Raw genomic sequence first — 18,259 nt, 5'->3', positions numbered from 1 at the left:
GGTTCCGGTAAATGACTTTAATGTTAATGAAACCATGATGAACAGAATTGAAGAACTATTTGACCCGTTGAGTGATGATGGTAATCACGGCATATCATTTTTTTTTGTTCTGGTGAATGTTCTTAGTGAACCGCAAACACTGGAAATGGTTCACACTTAAAGATGGGGTAGGTAAGTTTCAGAAACCGGCTCGAGATACACTTTTTGTTATATTCCATAGAATGCTCTTAACATCCCGATAGCAATGAATATCTTAAGTGCTTTGACAAAAAATCCATTAAGCCGTAATACTGTAGAAAGTACCGCTCTGTCTGTCAGCCTTCCATCTCGTGCACGCACAAATGTATCTCGTGCCCTCATTGGGCGTGCCGTCATTGGGCGTGCATTACAGCAGTACTTCAATGACTCGCCAGCAACAGGCGGCCACTTTCACCAGTCTGCTGACGTCATGTGCGCGTTCAAGTGTGTTGGAGGAGGTGCTCTGTAAGGATGTCTGAAGGAAGGGGCGGATTCTTTTCGGCTGTGTACTTTCAAATTTTAGTGCACTCGAGCCGGTTTCTGAAACTTACCTACCCCACCTTTAAAATAACAAAACAAGCACTGTTTTTTTTTTTTTTTTTATACACACTGAAAGTAACAGTTATATATTTATGTGATTTGTTGCACCACTGGGCCATAATACCTTAATTATGTGCCCAGTTACTCAATCAGCACTAATAAAGCAATGTACAATGGTTGATAAATAATAAAAGTGACTTTCAAAGAATAATGTTTTTTTGCACTTCGCTAAAATAAAAAACAAAAATTGTTGTTCACATTGCTTCAAGAACCTGGCTGAAACCTCCTGAACGAGGTAGATGGAACGAACATAGTGTTCCCATTACTCTCTTCCAAAACCCTGTGTGTTACCTAGTGCAAAGTCCATGCACTCTTTAAAATCATCATAAGTCTCAAGCAGCGGCAACTTCAGGCAGTTTATGCAAGTGTTCGCCATGGGCAGACGCTGTTTGGGGCTGGAGGGATGCCCATGCAGGAAATCAATTGATGGCTGAGGAGAGAAGCCAACTGGAGGAATGACACTTGCACCTGTTGCAAAGGCAAGGATTGTCCCTAACTTTGGTGGTCCCACTTGATCTAAAACACAGTAAAGCAAGCAAAACAATAATTACAATTTTAAACCATACCAGCAAGTACAAAATACCATACAGAAAAAATCTATTAGTAAAGAATGAAAGACAAAGAAACCAAACATGTGACAAGTAAGAGGATATTTTAAGACAGAAAGAAAGGAAGAAAAAGGAAATAGAAACAAAGCAAGATTAAGGAAAAGGGCAGACAATGAAAAGAGTAATGTCAATGTGGCATTATGTTGTAGCAAGTCTTTGCACACTAAGTGATCAACATCATTGGAGACAGTACTACATCTAGCAGCAGTATTAACCTTCCACATCCTGCAGGTAATCCCTCCAAAAGGCTACCACAACCTCCTCTGTCCTTCTTTTGTTGCTTCCCACTTCAGACAGCAGGATATGGAAAAGATGGTCCATTACGCAAGCAGTGAGAGCCGATGGTTCGTGGCACATCAAAGGCCGGAAACTTTCTGGATGCATTTTAATTGCATCTAGAACGCTAAGGACCTTTAGCCCCTCCTTAAATCTACAGTATACAAATGAGGGTCAAGAGAAGAATTTGTGTGAACAATTGTGTTAGCTAATAGTAAAGAACTAAAGAGATAACTTCCATCACCATTGCAGAAAAATTGCTTGAAAATAAAAAATGTCCATCAGAGATCAGTATGAAATCTAAGAGGGCAAAAACAAAGTTTGATGTTTGTGACAATCTTTAATTAATATGCTCAGACTTGCCAAACAATTGTGAAAATTAAGTACATGTAATTTGTTCAAAAATACATACTTCAGAGCTTCATTTACAGGGAGTAATATGTTTCTGACCACATTAACTGATTTGATTGTGTTTATTTTATTCTTACACAGCCCTATTTTATAAGGAACAATCTCTTTCCAATACAAATATACACGTTCAAACATTTTTCTTCTTGTATCTTTGTTTGAAAAAAAGGTTTAAAATATAGTCAGCTTTAGCTTTTTTGTTAGCACCTAAATGATATCACTAATTTGGTTTATAGGCAATAGTGTTGCACAAACCTTTGAAATGCTCCTGCAACTCTGTGGGCCACCTGGAACATGGTAATGTCTTCTATGGATTTCAACGGCCTGAGACATCCTGCATTTGCAAGAAAATCTTGCAGTGGTTCTGTGGTGTGTAAGAGGTCATTCAAAGAAGAACATTCTGACACCTAAAAACAAAACAAAAAAGAAAGTTTGAGATGAGCTGCTGCTTGCATGGAAAGTAGACGAGTGTAGCCGAGTGCAGTCGGGGGAGGAACCACAAAGCATGGGTCAAGTCAAACAGCTTAGGGTTGGCTCGACTCAACTGCAACGGCAGAAGTAGCGCCTTTACTGCGGATTAAGTTCTTATCAACAGCAAATACTACAAAAGAGGCATGAATCTAAGAAACCAGATATTTAAACAGCAGTACATATTTTCTGTTGGTGACACAATTCCAATCTTTATTCCAGACTCAAGGTCCACATCACACAAAAAGACAAAACACACATCAATAAATAAGATAAAAAGCTAAACACAAAACAGATAAAACAAACAGATAAAAACATAAAATCAGTCCAATCACAGCGAGCCACACATGCTCACCGTCTGTAGAGGCTATTGCGCCAATGTCTCCAAATCATGGAAGAGAACCGGGTAGAACTCTTCACAGGGTTAATTAAAATCGAAATAACATAATTGTCCGAGTCTACTAGGCGACACATGAATTTGTACATTAATTTTCTTAAAAGGGCTTGACAGGTAGGTACCCCCAAGTTAACAAACAGCTGGCTGGCACTGTGCCATCTTGGTACCCTCAGCAGCAACCGTAAAGCATCATTGTATGCAACTTTTAGTTTTTGCATGCTTCTGGCCTTGTAGTTACTCCACAGGTGAGCCGTGTGCAATGGTGTACAGAAAGCTTTAAAAAGTGATACCTTGACATCTACAGAGCACTTGTGAAACTTACGCATTAATATGTTTGCCTGGGCATACAGTTTGCAGCGTTGTCTATGGATGTCTTTGTCATCTGTGAGATCATCAGAAATATAATGACCAAGGTACTTGATCTCACTGCACACAAGAAGAATGTTACTACTGAGAATAAAATGAGGAAATACAGCCTTTTTATCCTCTTTACTTCGTACAATCATGATGTTACTCTTCTTGGCGTTATACTTAATATTAAAATCAATGCCATACTGGGAACAAGTCCTCAGAAGCTGTTGTAACAATGAACCTAAACCTGTACTTTTCATTAAAAATAGTTTAGTTATAGTTTAAAATCATGTATATAGAAGGCAGACCAATTATTTCTTTCAAGAGTTTAGACCAGTGTAAGATATGGAAGACGTCAAAAGAAATCAGTGCATGACATTAAGGATTTTGGGAGATGGCCCTGTGGGCCATCTAAGCTAATTTACAGATGGCCCTGAGCCCAATAGAGATTGCCCTGAAAAATGCGCGCGGACGAAATGACGCACGAAGGGTTTGGGGGGCCTCCCCCTAGAACATGTAGATGTTTGCAGGTCTTAGATGCTGTCTGGTGCATTCTCTAGACTGAATTATAAGATGAACCACCACAATATTATATTGTACAATTTCAATTTTATTCTTCATTTCACTTGTTTGTTTGTTCTTGTTTGTGTTTGCTCGCTTGCATGCCCTGCATAGCTATAATAAATACTTAAGGGTCATTCCAGAATTGGAGGACAATTTAGACACCAACATTTTTGAAAAATGAACCTTTTATTTTATAATGTTTTTTTATGTATTTAGGAAAAACAGATAATAAACCATCAAAAAAAGTGATTTGCCCAGCTAGGCATCAAATTCATATTTTCCAATGAAGAATTACCCCTGTTACTCTAATTATAGTAACAGGGTTGAAAGTAACAGGGTTGAAAATCAATGCTAATTTTAGCTTTAACCTCAGGAATTATTGCTAGATGTAGCATGTAATGCTACTTTCAAGGCAAGGACAAACTTGGATATCTAATGCAAGAAAGATAACTTTGAAATTAATATGCTTTATTCTGATAATATCAGTAACAGGGTTGAGTGGGTCAGAGTGCCACACTCTTTTAAGTTGTTGGTCAAGACACTTTCCATCTGATGAAGGCAAATGCCTTCCCAGATGTAAAAGAGTAGAAAACATTACATTCAAAACAAAACAAAACAAACGTTATTTACACTATTATGGCCCCTGTTAAAAATGTTTGTAATGTTATCTACTGTAAGTTGGTCGAACGAATGCCTCCTCATCCGGAAGCTGACCGAGCAGACCCGAGCAGCAGTCGAGAGGAGCCGAGCGCATCCGCGAAGCACACAAAATGGCGACGTTAGCCGGCATATCAAAATCTCTTCGGTCAAAATGTCCGGTCAAAATAATTTCCCTTTAGTTGCGCCACTTATGTGACAGACAAGAAGAGTATGTGACAGACAAGAATAGTCAATTCTAATGTCTAACGGTGTGTCCACACAGCAGCTTTGACCAAATCTTGAAAATCCTGGAGCTGGGCGTGTCTGACAGCTTGGGGATTTCGCAACCAACAACCAATCACATGAATATCACATGAATATCCCGCCCCCGACATACAAAGCAAAAAAACCCGGTTCTTCTACACTATTGTCAAATAGGAAGGGCTATGATGAACATTTATTTTTTTAACATTTTGAACATTTATGAGATTAATGTTTATGGTGCTATTTTATGCTACATTCCATGCTGGCTAATGATACTGTCTATGCTTGCTAGCAACGAAGTAAACTAGCAACGAAGTAAACTGGATATAAAATCCCCAAACAAGCGAAAACCTACCAGTTTCACCCACTGCCTCTGCCACCTCCCTCCATGCCTGGTTCCTCCGGTTTGTATCCCGGTAAGTAAATAGGGACTGGTCATAAAGAACCGGGTGATTTGCTACCGCAATAACTAACTTCTCCTCCATTTTTGTGGAATATAGAAATGAACTGCGGGTCTGGTTCTCCCAGCTTGCACGCGGTTTGATTGGCTAGCGCTTGAACTGTCAGATTTGCATAAACGGATCTGATTGGCTGTCGCTTCCAGCTCAGCCTCAAAAGTTGAACATTGTTCAACTTTGGAATCCTGAACATCCTGGAAATCCTGGAAATCTTCGCCTCGCCCCCCCACAATGCAGTTCGGCGACAAGCGAGGGAAAGTGACGTTATCCCCATTCAAAGTCAATGGGCGGAGACGCGTTGGAAGCGGTGGACAAATCACCAAAAGCTGCTGTGTGTACGGGCCGTAACACTTAATGTGGAGAAAGAGATGTCCTGTATGGGTTGATTGTGCGTTGATCTGTTGGTAATGCCTCAGGGTTCCGGTGGGCATGTAAACAAATGCATAATGCTGTGCTATACTTTGTGGCCTCACCCAGTTGCATAGCAACACTTATTGTGTAGGTGTCTTTTAATAAGCAGGTAGTCATATCATTAGCTAGAACTAGCTGGATCTGATCGATATGGACATAAACGCGAGTGAAGTCTAATCTGACGGGAGAGAGAGATCAGCTGCTGCTGACGAGTCGACACGCAGCTCTGCATAATCACATGCAGCGGTGAGCGGACAAAACACACACTTCAGGTTAGAATATCACACGTAGCTATTTTAATTACCTCTCAAACTACCTAAACTAGTTATAGATATGTTTAGTTTTACTGTTGGCTCACTCATTACTGGATCCGCGAGCTGCATGATACTGGCATAATAGATTCTTTCACACACAGTGACGTCACAGCTACCCACAATGCAACGCGCGCCATATATTTTTTTATAAAGACGCCATTTTTCTGGAGGTGCAAAAATCCTGGCAATGCTAATATAAACAGCTATCTTATGTTGCCAGGCAGAGCGCACAAGGTTTTTTTTCTGAATTAACGACCGAAGAAATCGCTGCATGTCTTCGGATTACATCTCTGGACTTGAGGGGTGTGCTCTAGGTCGTTACCAGCGTAAACTAGAGCTGTGTGGGTTGTTGGATGTACAATGTATGGAATTACGACCCTCAAAAGTGGCCTTCGGTCGATTTTGGCAGCACCTACGTCTATCTTCTGGAAACACCAGGTGAATACCCCACTTGTCACAATAATATTATCATGCCAATGCATATATGTGGTATTTTAGCGTTGACTATATTAATTAAGGCAATCGACTATGATATTCTGTATGCACCTCGTGTGAAATGGTTGATACCGGAAGTACGGTGTCGCCCTCGGCCCAAAACCCGTATGTGTGTGTGAAAGAATTGCCCGATCGGGCAACCAGCAGGTGAGGCTTCATTGCCCGATCTAAATACTAGATGGCCCCGGGCCATCGGGCAGTCCTTAATGTCGAGCCCTGGAAATTAAATTGTTAATATCAGAAATCCTCTTATTAAGTACATCTTGTACTGCTAACGTGGATTTACATAAAGATTGCAGCATAATGCTGACAAATTATAACGAAAGTAACGTAGTTATTCCGCAGCCAATTGCAGAATTTCAGCAAGACTTTGAGATGAGCTAGAATGGCACAGTTACGACCAATGAGCCTATAGCATTTGCAGGGGATTTTGAGGCAGACAGGGTCTGTGTGACATATCTGTTTCGCTAAAAATAGTGGTTTAAATTCTGAACACATTTGACTGGCTGATTATAACTCAGTGCTATATCCATTTATGTTAGACACCCAAGATTACTGAGGAAAACAAATATTGTTTCTATTATTATTTACATTTTTGTGGTCAAGCTGTGGCATTAATATCGAATGAAAATATAGTCAAGATTAGCATATTCCAATATATTTACAATGCATATACCTTTTTAACCTTTTCATAAAGGTCAGCGTCAACAATGTCCTCCAAGTCAGGCTTAATTGAGGAGTGCCCACCAACAAGACATGAATACAGTGTTGGTGCAAGGAATCCTGGTGGAGGACCCCCATGAACAAGGCTAACAGCAATGGCCTGTCCAGCAATGAAATACCGATCTTCTCTTAAAGCTGGAGACAAATTAGATTTATGAAAAAACACAGTATTAAAAGAATGGGAAAAATATTTGACTAAAGGGCTGTGATCATAAGGAGTACCAATAAATTAATACACATCGGCCAAATATATCACACTTACCAGTACTGTGTAGAGCCAAGTTCAATTTGCTTTCCCTTCCTTCAAACATTGGTGACAGTGCCAATGCTTCCATAAGGAGTCTTAAAAACTCTCTCCTTGGGCCACCGAGGTCCACAGCCTCTTCATCTATTCCCAAGTCATCGGAAAACTTGACGAACATCTGGGATGCAGGATTGTAGGAAAGTCACCATCCAGAACTGCCGACCTATTTATGTTAAACTTGCATCTTTGGTTTCTTTCAATTTTGGATGCAAGATCGAGGAACACTTCCTGTGAAGACTTGGTGTTTGCGATTTCCCTGTAGAAAGAAAAAAAAGTTTTAGGATAGGGATAAGAGCATACTTTTCAACAACAAAACCCCCATTGCACACCTAAAGGATTTTACAAGTGGAAAATGGCTAGTGGCTGGTGTGCCTATATGAAGTCAATATTGTAAAAAGTCCTATCAGATTCACTTCATGCTCACCCTGTTCCTGTTTATCTTTAATTACTGCACTATTTTTATCACCCACTCACTTACATATGACTCTGAAGACTGGCCATAATCGCTTGTTTTAACTCCTCATCATCAGATGAATGGTCAGAGATGGAACCCATGATCGAGAGGTAGGTATAGTCATCAACTGCACTGCGCTGGGTCTCTCTGGCCATGCTGCCACTGGATTCTTGCTCAACTGCACTGGCTTGGGTTTCTGTGGTTATATCTCTCACAGGCTCCGCCCTCTACTGGACTCTATGGGTACTACCTTATCATGCAAGCATTCACCTACTGAGATTTCTATGGACGTAGCCGGCCCCGGGGTGATAGCCTAGCACTGAGTCCGAGACGTATTTTTTGAGAGAAAGGAAGAAAGAGAACGAAAGATAGCGGGCGCCGACCCCCACCACCTCTGCTTCGAGTGTTTGGGGGACCAGGATATGGCCGAGGCGGTGTCATTTCACGTTCGCCATTCCTTCCGAGTCCGGCGTCCATGGAAGTCCACCGCCCAGGGCTGTACACTCCCTGGGTGATGATCATGGCGGCGGGTGTGTGGGTTACTCGCTCATTGCTAGAGATGCCCCCGCCTCACAAGGTCAGAGCGATTATTGGGCCGCAAGGCTGATTAAGTAGCTTGGTCCACAAGCCTGGCCCCAGGCCCGGTTCCCCCGGGGACCGGTGCTCGGTGGCTTCACATGATATAGGGTCGACCCTACTTTATCACAGGCCGCCGCCGCTGCCGGCCTTGTGATGTCCCTGGGATATCACGCCGCATGGCATTTTTTCCAAAGAGGATCGTGTTGATCTCCTGGGAGCCCCCGTGTTTACGGAAGGGCTCTTTGGATCGATCTCCTTGCTTACGGGATAAGGAGTAATCACAGCGTGGCTGATTCTTGCCCATCCCCAGCGGAAGAAACACTGTTCTACACTCCCCGCCCCCGCTGTAAACCCCAGTATAGGGAGTGTTAACTGTGATGGTTATTCTCGCGTCCAGGAAAGAGAAGCTTAAAAAGGAGACTAAATGGAGTCTCTGAGATGTTTTCAAATTGGTACTTTAATTAATAAAAAAGGCGCGGTAAAGTCACAAACAGGATATTTTCTGACAGAAAAGCAGCTGCCTCTGGCTCCCCGCTAGCAGAGAAAAGAGGCCGAACCGCTCAGGTGCTGCTGTTATATAGCTTCTGCAGGCTCCTCCCTGCGGGCCGGCCCTCCACATCTTAATGTCCGTCGTTACGTTTAAACAGAGGATTCAGGCATTGTACATTCAATATATACTTAAACACGCCTCTTCTCCTCATATTGTCTTTCATCACTTTTCCTTTAACACATTCTAAACGTTGTAGTTAATATTCTAACAAATACAGAAAATACTTCACGGCTGGTTTGGTTTCTGGTCATTCCGGATGTTGTCACATCTTATCCACGTCTGTAAACAATAACTTTATTCAAATAAACTATACCTTCATTTAATATTCAGCAATAATAATACGTCTATAGTTGCAGTGTTAAAATCAGTAGGTTTCGGTGTGCATCACTCCATGTCATTTCGCTACTAAATTAACCTCTATAAGAAATGGTAAACTAGCCACATGCTAACCGGAGATGAAGGATTTTCAGAATAAAAGCTTAACTGGTTGTGCACAATAATTTTCTGTTTTTTCAGTATAAAACAGCATTTAAACTGAAGGTACATTTAAGGTACATTATGCCATCAAAACATTGATTTTAATTTCTAACAGTCCCTCCTTACACACCTAAAAGGTGTGTATAATACTGAAATCAATGAGTTCTTCATCTGAACTCTGCATAGTACATAATTCATATCAAAAACATACAATCAAAATGGAATAGTGCGAATATCCTCAATTTTACAAAAATACAAAAATACTTTGACTGTGTTCAAACATAAAAGTTTTCCCTTGTGCATAACTTCTAGTGTTAACATTCAATATGGTTCTTCAAAATAGCAGCAATGGCTTGGTATCAGAACATTTATTCCTCCCTCCTTTCACAGAAACCGTTCTCATACCACGCTCAGTGTTAAGGCACTTGTTTTTACAAAGTGAAAATAAACTACCCATTTTAGAATAGTAATGATTCGAAAATACATGAAATCTACCATATAGAACAGTGAAAAATAATAAAAATGAAATAAACTATCTTGGAATAGTATAGAGTAAATTGAAATAAAAATACACTATCTTGTAATAGTATAAGTAAATTGAAATGGATTCACTCCATTTTAGCATTTTATTTTGCTCACTTCTTCACATAATTTCATCATTTAAAGAATCACATCGGCTGGACATTCATTGAACAACCTCATCTCTGAACATCCATATCGTTTAACATCATTCAAACTAACTCATCATTTTCATCAACATCTGTATTGGGGTGGGCCGTCTTGTTCTACTAGCATTTGTAACTGTCTCCTCATGAGAAATGTACCCTCCCTCCTTTCATACCATTTAAGGTATGAAAGTAATATGTTCTCTAGAAGAGGCCGTCGTGATCAATCTGTATTTTAGGACATGGAATGAGTGCTACATTTAGGCCTCCCCAGGTCGCCCCTATGCTATCCTTTTACCCTGGAGCCTAAACTCCCCCTGGGACTGGTCTCTTAGCCCTACTGGCTTTGGGGTGGTCTGTTCTAATACAGTGATAAAGTCCCTGAAATGGTGTGAAAACCGGTGGAATATCAATAACTCATTATACTAATTTATTTTCATTTCTGGTCTACTTAAATAACTATGCTAACCCCCTTTAACAGTGTGTGGAACCTTGGGTGCTCTAACAAGGACTTCAAAAACAGAAGTCATTTCATTAATGGTTTGTAGTTCAATTCAGGAATTTTCACTCATGGCAGATATGTTTCTCCTTTTAAATAACATCTCTAAATGTCAGGTCATCACTGATTAAATGGATGAGCATTAGGAGGTGGTGGCACTTGTCTTTTAAAACTCATACTCTGGTGCCGTGCGCTCCCTCTGAAGCTGTAAGTAAGATTTAAAACATCTGCAGGGTGGGTTGAGCAACCCCTTCTCCCTGAACGATATTTGTTGTCGAAAATATGCACCATTAAAATGAGTGATCCAAGGCCCCGCATGTATTACTCCCAATTATACTAGTTTTTTCAAAATTAAAATCTTCAATCGCTCTTTGCCTAGTGTCTTTTTAAAACTCTACATCTTGGACGACAAACAAATGTTATTTCCACCTTAACAGTTCTCCTATAGTAATAACCATGCTACAAAGGTGAAACCAATACTCTAGATTGGAATACTTTCTTTGGCTTGGTCCCAGCTCTACCTTTAACATTTTCCATTCAAATAAAGATTTGCCTGCTATCTATTTTGTAACAAATTAAATCTTCCCCAAATTCTCACATGAATAAGAATCTCTATAAGAATAATTTGTTTATATTATGAAAAGATTGAATAATATGTTCCACCCTCAGTGTGTTTTTAGGATTATTTTCTAATAAGTGTGTTTATGTGTAAACTCACTCACTCCTGTGTTCCTTCTCTCCCCCTCTGGTCGTCAAGCCACGACCCCCTCACGTTCTGCTGGCCCATGCCAACTCCTCTGGTTCTGTCTCCTCCTCCGTCCTGTCTTCTCCTCAGTCCATCCGCACTTGGATCTTCCCGCTGTAATTCTTTTCAGTGGCCCAACTGCTTTGCATTTCATCTCCTCCTTTTCAGTCTCTTGGCTGTTGCATGGAGTGGTGTATTCTGCTCTCATGTCCCACACTCTGTTCTTGTGCCAAATCTCGCGGCTCAGTTTGGAACTTCATGTCCTGTTTGAGGGACCGATGAGAGTTTGCCTCTTTGTCAGCATGCTGGTTTGGTTCTGGATGCCTCAGGTGGAGATGGTTCTGGATGCCTCAGGTCGTTGTTGGTTCAGCTCGGGTTCTCCCGTCTGTTCGATGGAAGAGGAGGAGTCTCCTGTGGTGCGGTCATTTGTCTGAAGATGGGGTCGTAGCAGTCTGACAGGCAGAGAGAGAGAGAGAGAGAGAGAGAGAGAGAGAGAGAGAGAGAGAGAGAGAGAGAGAGAGAGAGAGATCTCGGGACGCATTACCTATAGCTAATTCTAACACACTGAGGTAAAATATATCCAATCCTTTCCACTCTATTTTCCTAATCTTACTATCTGTCTTAGATGTTAAATGTCATCTAAACCCAATTAATGTCTACTAATGGTTGTGCCATATCCCTAAACATTGTTTCCACCCACTGTAACATGGCTACTCCAAATAACTCTTTCAGGAAACCATTTTCTTCTATAAATTAAAAATACCTACATGTTTCAAGCACCACATATTTCACGCACTATAAAAGAACGTCCCCATATTTTCTCCATTACTTTAAATCTCACTGTTATTTAGAACATAAGTAACTTTTGTGACTGAACATATCTGCAATGTCGCCACAATCTGCTGGGGAATTTTGTTCATAGAGTTTGTACGTACAAAGCTGTACTTGTGGGTTAGTAGCCTGTTTCTACTGTAATCATTTTCAATAATTGTGCTCAGGTCACCGGTCGGTTGTCCATAAACTTAACAGGGGTGTTTCTGGCACAGACTAAAACATGGATCCAGTGTATTTTTAGATTCCCCTAATCTGTAAATTCCCATCACCTACATATCCCAATCACTTAAACCCATCTCATCATTTGATACAAGAACTGCATATATGGGGGGTGAATCATCTTGATTGTAATCGCCTCACCTTTGGGACCGAGTATTTCTAACTCCTCCTCTTGTTGCTCAGCTGATCTTTTGGCTCTGGGGATAAGTGAAACTCTCTGAAACACAGCTGGAGTTTTGTTAGTGATGTGGGCATTCTCTATGAGTGGACTAATGGATCCATGTCTTACTTGATATAGTACTCCCCATCCAACCAGAAAGGTGCCAAGTGTAATGAGCACAATCAACAATGCTATTCTGACTCTTATCCCTAGGGGACCCCACAATAGCTTTGGCTTTGTTCTTGACATCATCTCTATTTTCTCCCTTGGTGTCAGTTACAGAATTTAAATAATGAGTACTATAATAACGTATACTAAAATTGGACTCTTTTTCAGATGTAAAACAAAAATAGGTTTTCACTTTAGTGTACTATCTATACAAATCTATAGACAATTCGTCTTTTGAGCTGTTTCTATCTTTATCTTATTTCTATTTATTGTTTTGTTCCAGCTCTGCCAAATCAGTCCTAACTCCCAATAATGTTCTGGAAGTTGCCAGTGAAGGGTGACAATGTGTGAGGTGGTGTCAATTTGCTCCTTTTTCTTTACCTTTAAACCGGAGCGCGTGTGAAGTTCGTTACAACTTCTCACTGTTCCGTCCACCGGGGATCAGCTCACTGTCTTTTGTGAACTTTCACCCTCACCCAATCACCTGGCCGAACAGGAGTCTCTTCTGGTGTCTCGTCTTGTATCTCTGTAGCTTTCTTAGCCTGTGTAGACAAAACTTGGATTATATTACTCAGAGTTCTGACATATTCATTACTTTTATTCGTCTAATATCTAAAACTGGACCACTCCCTCCTTGTAGGAGGCCCAAGCTTTGGCATACCTTTTGTCGTTATGAGACCTATTATTAACTACATGTTATTATTTATTAACTACAACGTCACTGAAATCAACATATCTGTATAATCATGACACTCCCTCCTTTGAGCAGAACATGCTCAATTAATATTGCAATGATTACCCTATTCTGAACAGGACATGTAAAACCCATAACGTTGCATTAAATAAATATAACTTCTCCGTGTACCCATAAGGCGTACAAAATATCGTATGATGTGTGGCTTTCTGATGGTATAAAACATATTCACTAAAATCTGCCATTAGCACAAAAAATGGCTTACTTGTTGCAATAATGGCTTTTGTCCTGGTATTATGCATCATTGTTGCTGCGTAAAACAATACCCCTGGTGTCGCTAATGCGTCTCAATAATTCTAGGATTAGAGGATTGTTTGATACTGCTGTACAAAGATATAATAAAATAATATTTATCTAAACTAGAGGGAAACATACGAACCATTCTCACAGAGGGTGACATGCATGAAGGGCTGGTGGCACTCACTCAAAATTAGATAGTGCCTTACGCACTACATTATAAATCAGTAAAATTACTCGAGAATAAATAAATAAAAAACTGATTCTTGAAACTGTTGTAAAAACCCTACAACTTCTTCATCCAAGCTCTCAATCAGTGTTATGTTATTTAATCTGCAGCTCATTGCCTTAAAACAGATACTTCAGACCGATTATAAAATTGTGTTTATGAGAAAAATGTAATCTGACTCCATAAATCACATAATTGTTTGACTAAAAAACTACACTTCCACTAACAATAAATGAAGTTCCCCTTTAAACACAGCCCCGGTCTTCTGACGGGGTCTATCTATGTACTGGCTGGAAAATGTTGTGCCAGTCTCTGTCGCTCCGTCACTGTTCTCCCGCTAACAGTCACTCTCTAGTTCTGCTGGGTTCTTGTTGACTTCTTCACTGGTTTGAGACAAGCGACCCTATCGGACACCTCCCTTTGTAGCCAGACTTCACCACAGCAGAATGGAGTTTCTGTTTTTAGGTCTCAACAGCTCCACGTCAGGTGTATCGCCGCCCCTTGAACTGCAGTCGGTGTAAACAGGAGGATTTGGTATGGATCCTCCGTCTTGGGCGAGTACTAGGTTTCCGTCTTCATATTTTTTGGTGGAAACCCGTCGTCTTGACCTCACTAGCTGTGTGGACACAATAGTTTTCTGTGTGGGGGAACAACATCACTCGTAATCTCTTTCCTTCTCATAATTACAAAAATAGTCTGCTAAATGTTCTATTCTGTGGAGGCTTTATGTGTAAATGCAAATGCTACTCTCGATTTTGTTTTTACATTAAACATTAAACCTCTCCCTTCTGTGGTGACAGATATGGCTCAATGTAGCTGGATTTCAAAATACCCTTGTGCTGAAGATGCATCACCTGGTGGTCTGGCCCTCTGAGCTTCCTCATTGTTGTGGTTGATACCAGGGTGTCAGTGGCATTTGGGTCATGTTTGGCAATGCTGTTCGTCTTTGACATCTCTGGGACCCCCTGCCTCCGTTGTCATCATGGAAACCTCCTGGTTGTTGGTTCTGCTTCTGATTTTCTGGCACTATCTGAGATTTAACAGTTTGAGGTGTCTGCCCTGCATTCTCTGGTTCTTCCTGAGCTTGAATTGTTGGAGGTGTCTGCCCTGCCTTCTCTGGAAGTTTCCCCTCCCTTCTCCTTGTCTTGTTCCTACAAGCTACGGTGTCTTGTTTTTTCTGCTATGTCTTCCCTCACTGGCAGGTCTGCTACTCGGACCACATTTATGCTGTGTGCCAATAGGCTGGCATATTCCAGATGGAGTATCAGACTTGTAACTCTTATAAATCTTTCTTCATCTTCACTCCATATAGTTATTGTAATTGGAAAGGTTAAAGCATCTGATCAGATTATTACCCTTTCCTTGATATCTGCAGTTGAGCCTGGCTCTGCGTCTAGTCCCAGCTTAGTTTGTTTTGGTGACATGCTCTCTTCATATTCAAATGAATATTATTAAGTTATCAAAGATTAAGCACCAATCTTCTGACTAGCACCGTCGTTCCTGATCAGTAATATCCTATGTCATCCGAACCTAACTTTAAATCTGGGCTTTTTAAGTTTTTTTTTCTTCATTTTATAGATTTTTTATTTTATTTTATTTTTTATGATTTTTTTAAAAATAATAAAGTTAATTAAAAGATACAAATTATGCAAATTTTAAAATCTGAAATGATAAAATAAAAAATTGTACAGTGTATGGTTTTGACTTTAAAATATGAAAATTAGAAATCTGGTGAAAATCTAAATCTACTGTGTAGGCTACAGTGCATACCAAAGTGTATGAAATTATGTAAATGTCATAATTTGTGTTAGCTTTAATCAATTGGTGTTTGAATATTCTACAGCCTAGTTTGAAAGTTTCTCATCTTTTAATTAGAAACCACTTTGTAATTCTGTCCTGGCGATTTGCGCATGTGTTCATTCATAATCAAGCTTCAAAATGTTATAGTATTTTTGTAATAATTCTGTATTACCAGCAGAGTGCGCTGTTGTAATTTCCAGCTCAATCCACTAGGGATAGCTGTTGCAAAACTGACCTCTTTTTAACAAGAAGAAGCTTATTTCCTTAAAAATGAGAAGAAAATTAGAATATGGTTAAACAACACAGCACATAACCGCCAAAACACATTTGCAAACAAGAATATCTCAAATAAACCGCCAATACGCACTTGCAAACAAGAATATCTCAAATACAGACTCCTACAAATATCAAACTTCCCACGGTAAGATAACCTGTCTATTTTATAGTTCCAACTCTGCCAAGAAATATGATTTGTCCTTCTCAAGATGGAGTGCCTAGGCTCATGTGAGTAGGACTGAGTACTTTCAAATTAGCATTTCACGAAATGGTGACTGCCATTGCTCATTGTAAACACGAGGACAAGACAAGATGGCAACTGATTTTCCAACCTTTGACCTGAAGAACAAAGGGATTTGAAAACACCTCGTGGCTCTCAGAGCGGAGTTGAAATAATGAGGGTGATCTTTTAATTCTCAACACAAAACAACACTGCAGTTTAAAATAACATTTCTATGTAATTTACAATTATAAATGGGCCTTATACCCTTACGTCACAGGCTTCAACCTGTGTACGTAATGTTTTGACTTTAAGAGCCAGTATGGTTATCTCCTCTGTTTAAACACGCTATCATGGGACAAAGTAAGGCGCCAAGCAAACACAATCAGCAGAATATCGTCTATCTAACGCACGAATGTCGCACTCCTTGTCGTAATCCACGCGCAATGTCTGTTAGAAAACAGAAAAAACAACCACTGAAAGCTTCAAACTTTTCAGGCCTTTTCCTCAAAAAGGACTTTTTTAATAAGAAAGCCCCTTGCTGTAATTAAAACACTCACTCAACTGTGTTCTTGTCTCAACCAGTCTCCACTGATTAATGGCCTAGAACCATTCACGTTTAAATTAGGACGTAACAAGAAACACTTTAAATGATTGCCATCATCACACAAAGAACTTGTAAAAAGTAAAAACAGCCTCACACTGTCCTTAACACAAACACTCACTCCACTTTGTTCTTGTCTCAACCAGTCGCCACTGATTAATGGCCTAAAACCATTCACGTTTAAATTGAGACGTAACAAGAAACAATTGAAATGATTAGCCTCGCCAACATGCAATAACAGACAAACAAATAGCATGCAGGGTTAAATATAAGAAAAATAAGTAATTTGAACTCACCCTGCTTGTGAAAATGCAACGCCACGTGTTATGATTGTTATTGTTACAAATTTGGTTGTTTTAACATTAATTTCCCAGCTATTTTCAGGAACCGGAAGCAGCCGTCCAACACACAGTCCTAAGATTGTTCTGCATAAACTATTGAAGAATTTTGACGTAACAGGCTTCTTCTTTACCGTAGTTTGAGCTCTCTGTGTGTCGAACGGGTTTGCCAGCGGCTCCGGAGAACAGCCGCGTGTATAGTCTCTCCCGGTGCAACGAGAATCACGTCAGGGTCACCAATTGTTAACTGTGATGGTTATTCTCGCGTCCAGGAAAGAGAAGCTTAAAAAGGAGACTAAATGGAGTCTCTGAGATGTTTTCAAATTGGTACTTTAATTAATAAAAAAGGCGCGGTAAAGTCACAAACAGGATATTTTCTGACAGAAAAGCAGCTGCCTCTGGCTCCCCGCTAGCAGAGAAAAGAGGCCGAACCGCTCAGGTGCTGCTGTTATATAGCTTCTGCAGGCTCCTCCCTGCGGGCCGGCCCTCCACATCTTAATGTCCGTCGTTACGTTTAAACAGAGGATTCAGGCATTGTACATTCAATATATACTTAAACACGCCTCTTCTCCTCATATTGTCTTTCATCACTTTTCCTTTAACACATTCTAAACGTTGTAGTTAATATTCTAACAAATACAGAAAATACTTCACGGCTGGTTTGGTTTCTGGTCATTCCGGATGTTGTCACATCTTACCCACGTCTGTAAACAATAACTTTATTTAAATAAACTATACCTTCATTTAATATTCAGCAATAATAATACGTCTATAGTTGCAGTGTTAAAATCAGTAGGTTTCGGTGTGCAACACTCCATGTCATTTCGCTACTAAATTGACCTCTATAAGAAATGGTAAACTAGCCACATGCTAACCGGAGATGAAGGATTTTCAGAATAAAAGCTTAACTGGTTGTGCACAATAATTTTCTGGTTTTTCAGTATAAAACAGCATTTAAACTGAAGGTACATTTAAGGTACATTATGCCATCAAAACATTGATTTTAATTTCTAACAGGAGCCAGCAGGTGGGCGTGTGCACGTGAGTGGAATAAACCGAGTGCTGTTAAAGCACTGTGCGGGTTCAAGAGATGCTATTGCCGGTGTTATGCCGTAGGTTGAAGCCTTGCCGTGGATTGAAGCCCTGTTCGCGG

At 40.2% G+C, this 18,259-nt stretch overlaps 1 protein-coding gene across 2 annotated transcripts; it reads right to left on the bottom strand.

Moving 5' to 3' along the window:
• Nucleotides 1-610: 610 nt before the first annotated feature.
• On the bottom strand, nucleotides 611-11,298 carry LOC117545935 (G2/M phase-specific E3 ubiquitin-protein ligase-like). 2 transcript variants are annotated; one of them, XM_034215982.1, is made up of 6 exons: nucleotides 11,245-11,298; nucleotides 7,257-7,554; nucleotides 6,948-7,129; nucleotides 2,166-2,317; nucleotides 1,442-1,656; nucleotides 611-1,134 (listed from the first exon to the last, which is right to left on the bottom strand). In XM_034215982.1, exons 2-6 carry the CDS (start codon nucleotides 7,414-7,416, stop codon nucleotides 881-883), a joined length of 963 nt encoding a protein of 320 aa, XP_034071873.1. In that variant the 5' UTR covers nucleotides 7,417-7,554; nucleotides 11,245-11,298; the 3' UTR covers nucleotides 611-880. The 2 variants fall into 2 exon arrangements, with proteins under 2 accessions (XP_034071873.1, XP_034071867.1); XM_034215976.1 differs by lacking the exon at nucleotides 11,245-11,298 and having other exon boundaries at nucleotides 7,257-7,686.
• Between the last annotated feature and the right edge of the window lie 6,961 nt (nucleotides 11,299-18,259).

Source organism: Gymnodraco acuticeps, unplaced genomic scaffold (assembly GCF_902827175.1).
Source record: "Gymnodraco acuticeps unplaced genomic scaffold, fGymAcu1.1, whole genome shotgun sequence".
In the NCBI taxonomy this organism is placed as follows: domain Eukaryota; kingdom Metazoa; phylum Chordata; class Actinopteri; order Perciformes; family Bathydraconidae; genus Gymnodraco; species Gymnodraco acuticeps.
Note: the sequence above shows the minus strand (reverse complement) of the source record. Positions and strands in the feature narration are given on the sequence as shown.

Bases quoted from the DNA above. Each gene is read 5' to 3' on its own strand.
- LOC117545935 (XM_034215982.1), bottom strand. From the start codon at position 7,416: ATGTTCGTCAAGTTTTCCGATGACTTGGGAATAGATGAAGAGGCTGTG. The intron at 2,318-6,947 runs GTATATGCATTG...TTTTGTTTTTAG, and splicing joins TTTATGAAAAGGTTAAAAAG to GTGTCAGAATGTTCTTCTTT. The intron at 1,657-2,165 runs GTTTGTGCAACA...TGTATACTGTAG, and splicing joins GTTGCAGGAGCATTTCAAAG to ATTTAAGGAGGGGCTAAAGG.